General features: G+C 38.8%; 1 protein-coding gene across 1 annotated transcript in view; it reads left to right on the plus strand.

Moving 5' to 3' along the window:
- The first annotated feature begins 2,534 nt into the window (after window positions 1-2,534).
- LOC117292264 (ubiquitin carboxyl-terminal hydrolase 31-like) overlaps window positions 2,535-12,070 on the plus strand; it is a 44,395-nt gene continuing 34,859 nt past the window's right edge. Inside the window, exon 1 of the mRNA XM_033774257.1 lies at window positions 2,535-3,926. Coding sequence (XP_033630148.1) covers window positions 2,802-3,926 — 1,125 coding nt within the window. The 5' untranslated portion in view covers window positions 2,535-2,801. The remainder of the gene's footprint in view (window positions 3,927-12,070) is intronic.

The raw sequence follows: 12,070 nt of genomic DNA on the forward strand, positions 1-12,070 counted from the left end.
TGTCAAGGTGTAAATTTTACTACTTAAAAAATTAGTTAAAGAGGGGCACCAACGTCAAGTTGAGTTTTTTTGGCTCACTAATTTTCCAGTAGAGTTCCCAAGAAAAAGGAGACAGAATTACAAATGTTTAAACTCTCATTAGAATGGTGTAAAGATGCAATTTGATTTGATACGCTGTCCGAACGAAATTTGAAACATGACATAAAAAAAACAAATGGGTCCTTGAATTTCAAACAGGAATTTTTTGCGCCAGTCAAAAGTTCAAATTCCATGCTGTTTTTAGGGAATATCATCAAACTTCAGAAACGAAACTGAAAATTCTCTGTAAAATTTACAGGTTTTACATTTGACAACGACGTTGAACATTTTGGATTTTAACCCAAAAAACTTGAAGGGTATGAAACACCGCTTGGCATTTTACACCATTTAAAGGAACACGTTGCCTTGGATCGGTCGAGTTGGTCTTAGAAAAGCGTTTTGTAACCGTTTGTTATAAAATGCATATGGTTAGAAAGATGTTGTAAAAGTAGAATACAATGATCTACACAAATATGCCTCGAAACTGCGTGGTTTTCTTTTAACCTCGTCCACAAACACGGTCGGCCATTTATGGAGTCAAATTTTAGTTCGCGACGTGAAAGGAAAATCGTGCAATTTTTAGTGACACTTGTGTGGATCATTTTTGCTACCTACTTTTAAAACATCTTTCTAACCATATGCATTTCATAACAAACGGTTTCAACGCTTTTATAGACCAACTCGTCCGATCCATCGTCCGATCCATATTTTTCTCTAATTTTCCTAAGGATTCTTTAGAATAAATTTAAAAATCGCTGCGTCACAAAACTCAATTAGACCTTGGAGACCCTCTTTAAAGCCGGGTAACCAAGAGCCCTGTTTGGTATACATGTATCTGTTTTTGATCGGTACCCATCATAATATGCTACGCTATCCATCTCTAGTTAGGCATCATTGATGCATTAAGCATAATGTTGAACTGATGGGTATTTTGTGTGTAGTGTGTATAATCAATTCATTGCCAACATGCGCATTGATAAAATAACGAAATAACAATCTACAATCACTGTGTGTAAATAGTTATGACCTGGACCCAATTTCACAGAACTGCTTATAAGCAGAATATATTGCTCAACAGTTTTCTGCTTAGCAGAAGTGATAGGATACCAATCAAAAATTGTACATTTGACATCATAGTTTTGGTGTTAACCCTATTCTAGGAAAAAGCATAATTGTATTGTGCTTTGCTACTTTTTAAAATCTTAAGCGGTTCTTTTAAAATTGAGCCATGCCTCAATTTCACAAAGGTGCTTTTGCAAAAAATATTGCTTAATATTTTTATGCTTAGCAAAAATGATTAGGGATATCCCGCCATAAACAAATGTATTGGTGGTAACCCTATTCTGGTAAGCATGATCATGTTTCTGTGCTAAGCTATACTTTTATACTGCAGCAACTCAAGCAGCTTAGAGAAAACCTTACCAGCTTAAATGCCATATAGTTTCTATTGTAATGATTGGTACCGCATTAATTATGTGTTTGAAAAGCCAATCAGCATCTTCTGCTTTTTTAAATTGGGTCCAGACGTTTTGTAAAATAGAAAATCTTCTTTAAAGTGTTTCATCGTGCAACATGTAAATTCAGGCAATTTTCAGTCACATTTTTTAATCATTGCCATAAATTTTGACTTTTTAGAATAAATAACGTAATACACAGTGTGGATCTTTCAATGTCAATATTGCAGAAATTCCAAGTGTTATTTAGATTTTGTTTTCTTTTCTTGTAGGTGTTTTTTGTTGATAGCGATGTTTGTTAATTAATAAAAACCAACAGTTATTTGTCTTAAATATCCTGTCTTTGTTGTGATAAATTTATTTACACTTTGTAGACCGATTGAAGATGCATCAGCAATATCTTAATGAGTGATGGCCATGAGAATTTAGAATTTGTTCAGCGATGGAACTGCTCGTGTTTGTCTCGCAAGAGATATAAAGCGCCAACACTGGTTGAACATCTATGATTATGAATTGCATAAATCAAGAAATTTCGATTCTGTAACAAGACGACAAAACATATTCTAATCATTGTGAAATCAGTGGTTAGCTTGGTAGGATTGAAACGTGCAACCTTGTGATTGCAAGTCCTGCAGTCTAACCACTGGACCACGGTACACAGTGAAATCAGCAGTTAGCTTGGTAGGATTCGAACCTGCAACCTTACAACTGTTGCTTTATTATTGTAATTGAATATTATCAAAACCGTCAAAATCATCATTGCTTTGCCGTATATTGATTACATTATGTGTAACTGTTTGCATCGCTTGCTGTTTGTTTGTTATCTGGGATTGAGTTGAATTCAAAGAAGGAAACACATTTTTGGAAACTAGTAAAGACGATAAGGTTTTGTAATGCTCCATTTCTTCATACGATTTCTCAAGATTGTGAACCCTGCCTTATCTGTTCTATCCCCGGATATAATAATTTTTTCAACAGAGGGCGCTGTTGACAAAGCGTTTTCCTAAAATCATTGATTGGAATCAATGGCCGCAGTTTCTCTCCAGCACAAAAATACTAAGAACAACATGGCAAACTACAGATTGATTTCCATGGTATGTCTTACGTTTGTCTAAAGATGGACGAACTCAAACGAAGCGTCAAGTCACGTAGCAAGTATGGCAACTGATCGGTGAGCTTGTATCCAGGGACGGGTAGGTGGTTTGGCTCGAGGCGGTAGACTAGAATCAGAATTTTGTTACGAATTATTCATAAACCTGCCCATCGACGATGATGAGCACCCCGTTGGAAACATCGTCTGCCCCGCTCGCAGACGTGGAGTGCATCCACGGTGATCACTCGGGGTACGACGACGGGCCTACGATGACTCGGCCTTATGCGTACCGTGGAGATGCCACTCTACCCAGGTCGTTTAAGGCTGGGGAGAGGGTTCACACGAACAGTAGGCGAGGTTATGATTACGAGGAGGATTTCTGGCCCAAGCAGACGTCTAGCCTACCGAGGAAAGTGGCAAATGGGGTGAACAGAACTCAGAATGTTCGTGGGAGTTTTATTGCTGGAGGGTTGCATGCGACTGGGCAGCAGCAGCAGCAGTCGCCTGGTCGTTACCGTGAGGATCATGTCATCCATGGGAACATCAATGAAATCCCAGACAGGCAGATGTTAAATGATAATGTAAGGTCGCCATCATCACCGAGCTTAAATACGTCTGGCATGTCCTCTCCGAAGCAATCTAGCTTAGGAAGTCACGGCAGTATCTCCACAAATAACTCCCTGAGTCCGACTCACAAAAAGAAAGCGCACAAACCGTCATTCCGCGCATTCGGCAGTCTCATACAGAAGATGATGCGACAGATTCGTAACATGGACGAGTCAAAAAGCCCCCCTGGGCATGAAAGGACAACGACGAGAAACAATCAAGCGAGCGATGCCGTTGAGAATTTAAACCACAATCAAGGGGTTCAATTATCCCCGTTGATGACTTCAAATCCCGTCAAACTAAACGGCAAAGTTCCCGGTCTGTCTGGACTGCGAAACCATGGAAACACATGTTTCATGAATGCCATCGTCCAATGTCTGAGCAACACCGATATGTTAGCGGAATACTTTGTCCTCGAGCAATACCAACACGACCTACGGCGGAGTAAGAAAAACAATAAAAAGTTCGGGACGAGGGGAGAAGTCACCGAGCAGTTAGCGTTACTCATGAAATCGGTCTGGTCGTGTCAGTATTTGCCGCAGCACACCACGGAATTCAAACGGATTGTGTCAAAGTACAGCGGTCAGTTCCGCGGGAATGATCAGCACGATGCGCAAGAGTTTCTCATTTGGCTTTTGGATAAAGTACATGAAGACCTCAACTGTGCTCCAAAGAAGAAATACAAACAAGTGAAGGTGCGTTTTTTATGTGCAGTCCATTGTCGGGAAAAAGTGCAGTATGCCGCCATCTTCTCTTTATCAAAGCAGACCTGCAGTATGTGTAATTCAACCCGTTTCTCCTTCATTATTACTACTTTTGGTCCTAATATGACTATGAGTATGAGTATGACCAAAAGTGGTTTATTAAAAAAAAAAAATATGTGTTTTTGGTCATTACTAAAAAAAAATGTGGTTGTTGCAATGGGAATCTTTTTCCAAATGTCTTGTAGATTGTTGATCAAGAAGTCATTGCATCTCCACGTCCAAGTTTGAGGGAAGATTATAAAGCGATGCCATGTGGGTGTAGGTGATGATGGAATAACCAAATTATAAGTTCTAAAATTAATTTTAAACAAAATAAAAGACTTATAAACTTAATGAAATTTTCATGTTTTTTTTGAAAGCTCAATTCATGAGAATTTCATGAGAGAATTTGAAATTGTGACTGCTTACAAAGCAAGTACTTTAACCCTACAAGACCCAACTTAAGAAATGTCCTAGTTGTGCAGACATTCGGTTTGACCTCATAAGGACAAGCCTAACTCAGCATGAACACAAGTTGGACAGGCCTAGATGATTTTACCCATGTTTAGGCGATGCCTAACTTGGTATACTAAAATCTGGATCAGCCCAATTTGAGTTCACTCTAATACGTACATGATACCCCAATTCACTCCAGTTATGACACCTGTAAAACTCTTGAGTTAGGCCAGGGCTAGGTAGGTGGGATAGTGATTTAGGTAACTTGGAACACTGTAGTACCACCCCCACCACACCTAACCCAACTCATATCAACCTCACCCAACTCATATCAACCTCACCCAACTCATATCAACCTAACCCAACTCATATCAACCTCACCCAACTCATATCAACCTCACCCAACTCATATCAACCTCACCCAACTCATATCAACCTCACCCAACTCATATCAACCTCACCCAACTCATATCAACCTCACCCAACTCATATCAACCTAACCCAACTCATATCAACCTCACCCAACTCATATCAACCTCACCCAACTCATATCAACCTCACCCAACTCATATCAACCTCACCCAACTCATATCAACCTCACCCAACTCATATCAACCTCACCCAACTCATATCAACCTCACCCAACTCATATCAACCTCACCCAACTCATATCAACCTCACCCAACTCATATCAACCTCACCCAACTCATATCAACCTCACCCAACTCATATCAACCTCACCCAACTCATATCAACCCCACCCAACTCATATCAACCTCACCCAACTCATATCAACCTCACCCAACTCATATCAACCTCACCCAACTCATATCAACCTCACCCAACCCAACTCATATCAACCTCACCCAACTCATATCAACCTCACCCAACTCATATCAACCTCACCCAACTCATATCAACCTCACCCAACTCATATCAACCTCACCCAACTCGTATCAACCTCACCCAACTCGTATCAACCTAACCCAACTCATATCAACCTAACCCAACTCATATCAACCTCACCCAACTCATATCAACCTCACCCAACTCATATCAACCTCACCCAACTCATATCAACCTCACCCAACTCATATCAACCTCACCCAACTCATATCAACCTCACCCAACTCATATCAACCCCACCCAACTCAGTGCACTCTCCTGCCTAACTGGCTCATTCCACAAAAGACAGTACAATGCAAGCCTTGGGGTTTTCACCCTATAGGCCCTACAAGGTGTACTGGTACAAACACTAGGAACCTATTAGGCCTACCAAATACATGTAGATCATTGGAGATACCTTGTAGACTGGTGGCATACTGCGTTTTTCCCCAGGTGTGTTTAGCTTTGTTGTATTTTTTTGAAAATATATTTTAATAGCGTTGTAACAGGTGTTTGACAACTTCTTCGAAGATGTATGAGTTAATTCATATAGGTTCGGTTTTGGAGGATTGAGGCAGGAGGGATCTTACTGTACAGTTGCATCGGATGATTTTGATGGATTGCGGCAGGTTACTGCAATCGCAATCAACAGAGATAAGAAATGATGTATATTATTTTCCATAGGTGATAGAAGGGTTCAAATTTTTATTCCATTATTATCTGGCAACTTCGACGACCAATTGAGTTCAAACTTTCACAGGTTTGTTATTTTGTGCATATGTTGAGATACACCAAGTGATAAGACTGGTCTTTGACAACTACCAAAGGTGTCCAGTGTCTTTAAATGTTTTCCTTTGGCCAAATGACAGGTAAACCACTAGAGGACCAGTCACAATTCACTCCAAGTCTCGGTCCGGCTGGCTAGTAGTTCAGTTTGATAAGATTCCCTATTTTTGAAATATGGACCTGTGAAAAAGGGGATGGGCCAATGAATTGGCTAGTCTTGGTGCAAGACGTTTCTCGTTTCACTTTCACGCACAGCGCGGCCAACTCACCAACAGCGCTCGCATCAACTCACCTGACTTAGCCCACTCACCGCGGTGGGTGGGCTAAGTCAGGTGAGTGTGTACAGGGGGTTGATGTGGGCGCTGTTGGTGAGTTGACCGCGCTGTATGTGAAAGGAAAACGAGCATTGTCGTGCACCAAGACTTTGAAATGGCAAGCTAGCTGGTCCTGCTGGCCATGCCAGTCACTGAATCTAGGGGCAAAGAAGAATCTCCTTTTCTTGTCAGAAATTACTCGCACTCCTCAATCAAGATGTCAGGGGGTAATGTGTTGTTGTTTTGCCTCCATGGCATTTTTGAAAATGGTTTAGCTTGTATTTTTTTGTTAGTATGAAATTATTATTTGTTTTTTTTAATCAAAGGATAATAGAAGGAAGTCTTTGCCTAAATTGTTCTGTATTGCATTTAACCTTTTTATGTACCCCTTATCTTAACAAATCAAAGAACTGATAATCATGATAACCAGGACTGGTTTTATTTTTTAAATCTAGTTCTGTAAATTTCAGTTCTGTAACTTTCTGAAAGTGGCGAAATGAAAGTTCTTTTCCATCAATACATGCTTGCCATGGAACTTAACTCTCTATAGCAGGGTTTGAGACACTGTGGGCCTGTGGTGGATTTCACAAAGAGTTACGACTAATCTTATCTCGAGTTCTTAGGACTAGTAGCCACACGTTTTTATGTCTCCTAGGACGAGTCCTAAGTTAGGACTAGTCCTAACTCTTTGTGAAATCAACCCCTGGCCCAGTAGCCTTGTAACTGAGGTCCAAGGGTCTTGTAGTTGGCCTACTTCACATAAAATTTAAACAAATCTGGATAAATGTGATGGTTTTTTTCTTTCTGTTTTTTTTTTCTTCAGAATTAAGACAATGAACATAATATTTACCATGCGGCTCTGTTGACTTTAGTTTAATACCTGTAAACATGTTTGAGGATTGAATTGGCAATTGTAAATTTACCACAAATAAACAACGATACGTGTTCAATAAATTATCAAAACTCAAAACAATATCTTTCTATATCAATCCGCTTTTATGCCTGTAGCCATTTTGAACCACAGAGTCAAGTTTCATGGATGTCAGACTCATCATGATTTGTAAATGTTCATCTTTTTTGTAAAATTTAATAGACTTTGAAATTAAAAACATCACCCACTCCACTTGGCACTCCTATAGATGTTGGCGTTCAGAGGCCAGAAATGTCAGTCGTACATTTAGGCTTTTAGTACCCGAGGACATTTTCCACTTTGCAAGTGAGTGAGTGTCGAAGCCTTGATCCGTTTATAACAACCGAACTGTCGCTTTATCATTATAATTGGCACATTGTGTAATGAATACAATTGATACTCTTAAGTATTTTGATTTCACCAAAATTGAAAATTGGGAATCTAATAGTTCGAGTTTGTTAAATTGGTTTTTACTTGAAATTCTGTCGGTGAGCCTATTTTTCAATGTGCAATACTCATTTATTTTTTAACAATTTTTTTTATTTGTTTATTTAGTGGTTTTTTTCTTTCTTTTTTCTTGGGTGAAATTATTTGACTCTGCTTATTTCGAAAACTCAAAAGGCCTTTGCACTTGCATAATTCTTAGTCATTAAACAAATGTTTAACTTTGTGTACAGTGAACATACACTTAGACAAACTCCCGAGCCATAAATATCAATAAATGAATAATAAACGTGGAGAGTTAGATGCATACTTAAACTGTTAAACGGAGGGTATACGTTTATCACTCTTAAACTTAATGGCAATAAAAATGTACTCGTTTTGCAGAAGCTTTCAAGTGTTTAAAGCAAATCTGAGAATAATTCCATATCTAAAGTAAAATTGTCAAATGGAAATAATTTTATCAGTTTTTATACCCCAAATTTGAATCTGAGTAATGTTACTGTCAGATACATACACGTACATACGTGTCTCAGATAGTGTTTATTCCAATTACTTTATCAACACATCATTGGTTCAGGCTAAGTATACATGTCAGTTCAGTTGCCCCCTGCTCTTTGACTGGTAACTCATTGACATAAAATGGTAAGTTGTGTCCTTTTCAAAATCAAAATGTCCTTGCTCCTCCAATCAATCATAAACAGCCAGGCTTAAAAACAGCCTGGTGAAAAAGAAAGTGAAAAAACTAAATGTAGCTGTTAGATTTCTTTTTAAAATGCTTTATTATTGTTCTGTACAGAATTGGTTTAGGCTTTATTACATCAGTTCAGTTGCCTGATCTTTGTCTTGATGCCCCTTTAAAATATTTTCTTTGACTTTTAAATATAGTAACCTGTGCCAGTAGTAAAGGGAGAGTAAAAAATAATGTCCTTACGCCTTCAATCTTAAACAGCCAGGCCTAAAAGCAACCTGGGGAAAAAGGCAAAAAAAAATGTTGATCAGAAGTAAAACTAGGAAATTTGCTTTCCTGAGCGATGTGGTGACATTCATCGTGTTGACAGGGTACGAGCACATTTTACAATAAACAACATAATAACCCTCGGCTACATATTGAATTTTAATTGCACTCCACTCACATCCTCGCTGTCCCGCGTCTCTATAGCAATTGTAACCAGCCCTCCTTTGCACATTTTTTTACTGACTGGATATTCACTGTTCTTGTCTCTAACACACAGCGTGCGGTAATTCCAGTGCCTCATCGATCTTGGCCTGAATGAAATGATAACGCTGAAGAAGCGACATTGTACATGTTGTTTCATTACCCTCAACTGGCTTTGTTCCACGCTAGTAGGCAATGATGAACTTAATATCCTGATTCAGATTGGGGGGGGGGGGGGCGTGGTTGATGGGAGCTAGGAGGCAAGGGGGGAGGATGAAAATGAAAAATTAAAAATATTGAGTGTGCTTCATGTAGATGACTCTTTATTAGGACACAGTCTCTTTAAATATGTTTGGCCAATTGTATTTGTTCAGATACCTTTACCTAAGGGAAAGTACATTATTTTAGAAGAGTCATTTCAATTTCCCTCTTCAAGTTAAATCAACAACACCAAGAATTCACAAACAAAAACCCACCCACCAGACGAACAAGTTTTATCAAATTCAGGGGATCATGCTTTAGTGAGGACAATAAACAAACTGTTTGTTCAGTGATCACGTTCGTACACATTTCAAGATATTCATGTTCTATATGTATGAAGGCTTATTTTGATCTCAGCAATCAGAATAAGCCACAGTGATCTGTGGAATAAGCCACTTCGGAGTTCCAGCTGCGCATGTCTGTTACTGCTGACAACGGTCTCTGTCTATCTCCCGTGACCTTTTGACAATACCAGCGGGTATTGTCAAAAGGTTACAGGAGATAGACAAAGTCCGTTGTCAGCAGTAACAGACATGCGCCACTGACATTCCGAAGTGGCTTATTTCAAAATGTTATTTTCTTGACTCTTGAATTCTTGACAGTATTTCAGACAGTCTGACTATTATTATTGCCTGAGAATTCTTGAGATGATTTGTTTTTAGTGGTATAAACTTGTAATCAGATTGAATCTGCATGTATTAATTTTTGATTTCCAATTCAGGCTTGAAGTAACCAATGGGCCTCTGATGACCAGTGTCCAGTAGCTTTTGAGCCAGTAGCCCCACAGCCAAGGAATTAATGCAGTCTTGTGTTTCAAAGTTCACTCTTTCCAAACACATATCTTGTGTAGATTTACCAATGAATGCTTAAAGGCAGTGGACACTATTGGTAATTACTCAAAATAGTTATTAGTATAAATTCTGACTTGGTAACGAGTAATGGGGAGAGGTTGACAGTATAAAACATTGTGAGAAACGGATCCCTCTGAAGTGACGTAGTTTTCGAGAAAGAAGTACATTGTAACTTTCCACGAATTTGATTTCGAGACCTCAGATTTAGAATTTGAGGTCTCGAAATCAAGCATCTGAAAGCACACAAGGGTGTTTTTTTCTTTCAATATTACCTCGCAACTTCGATGACCAATTGAGCTCAAATTTCCACAGGTTTGTTATTTTATGCATATGATGAGATACAGCAAGTTAGAAGACTGGTCTTGGACAATTACCAATAGTGTCCATTGTCTTTAAATTTTGGTATTGATAATTTGTTAACCTTTATCTAAAACCACATTCCTTAGAAGTACCTATCCTTAGAAGGAAATTGTTTCTCAAAATGTTCTACATTAATATCAAAAGGCTGTGGTGCTTCTTTCCAAGTAAGATTATGGACATTAACTTTTGGAGTAATGCATACCTCCCTTTAAAGACACTTGACACTATTGGTAATTGTCTAAGACCAGTCTTCTCACTTGGTGTATCTCAACATATGCATAAAATAACAAACCTGAAAATTTGAGCTCTATCGGTCGTCGAAGTTGCGAGATAATAATGAAAGAACAAATACCCTTGTCACACGAAGTTGTGCGCTTTCAGATGCTCGATTTCGAGACCTCAAATTCTAAATCTGAGGTCTTGAAATCAAATTCGTGGAAAAATACTTACTTTCTCAAAAACTACGTTACATCAGAGGGAGTTGTTTCTCACGTTTTATACTATCAATAGCTCCCCATTACTCATTACCAGCAAAGGTTTTATATGCCAATGATTATTTTGAGTAATTACCAATAGTGTCCACTGCCTTTTTAAAGCATAACTTTGTTGATTTTCTTTGCTAAAAAAAAAGAAAGATCAAATGCAATAAAAACGGTTGAATGGGAGACGGAGATAAATACACATACCAGGGTTTACAAAGCTAACTTACATTGTTCGGCCTTCAGCTTCCAGGAATTATTGTCATCATCATAAACAAACAGTCACGATTCATAGTCGCTATTGTTCCCTGAAAATTTGTTCAAGGGCAGACGTTTTGCGAGTTTGAGGCACTTGATGGGTGCAGCCGTCCTAAAAAATAGTAAATGATGGTTAACTGTAATGACCTTCGTGAGCTTATTTGTTATTTATGATTAATTTCAATTAGTTAATTTGATATTTTACTTGGTGGCGACATTGAGCGGCAACCACTAGTTCCATTCTGATAAAAATAATGGATGTTAATGATTGTAATGGTAAAAGTTTTCATGAGTTGACTTTGAACCCTAACGATATATGCACCAGCTCTAAAGCTGCATTTAGCTAGACAAACACCCTTGTTCAGTCCTAACACAAACAAAACCCCTGGTTGCATTTTGTTGCATTTGGCATGTTTCTCATTTCAACTTTGTTGCATTCTGTTGTATTTTGCAGGGTATGTAGATGTAGTAGGTACCCTGATGGGGGTGGAATGTTCCAATCAACATTGGGTGGCATGGTTTACTTGTGCGTAAAGCGCTAGCTTCTCACCAAGGTGACCCCGGTTCGATTCCCGGCCAGGGCCATAATTATGTTAGTTGAGTTGTGCGTTGGTGCCTCAAGAGTTTTTCCAGACCATCCGAATTTCCTCCCTCGGGAAAAAATTAAACACTTTCGATCTTGGCTGTGCTCCGCATAATGGGTTGATGTGCCTGGCAGCCAAATGCCCCCTTGCATGCCTGCTTCTCGAACATGTTGTAGCCGCGTCCTTCGCAATGCAGCTCTTAGTCGCTGCGAGTAAGGATGATTAGCCCCCCAAATTACTATTATTTTAACAAAGCAAATCAGAGTTAAATGAAACATTCTCAATTTTCAAGGAATGAAAATCTCTGCATGACCTTTTTGTGGTAAATAATCACAGTCTTGGAATTACATCG

The sequence above is a fragment of the Asterias rubens genome, chromosome 7 (assembly GCF_902459465.1).
Source record: "Asterias rubens chromosome 7, eAstRub1.3, whole genome shotgun sequence".
NCBI lineage: Eukaryota > Metazoa > Echinodermata > Asteroidea > Forcipulatida > Asteriidae > Asterias > Asterias rubens.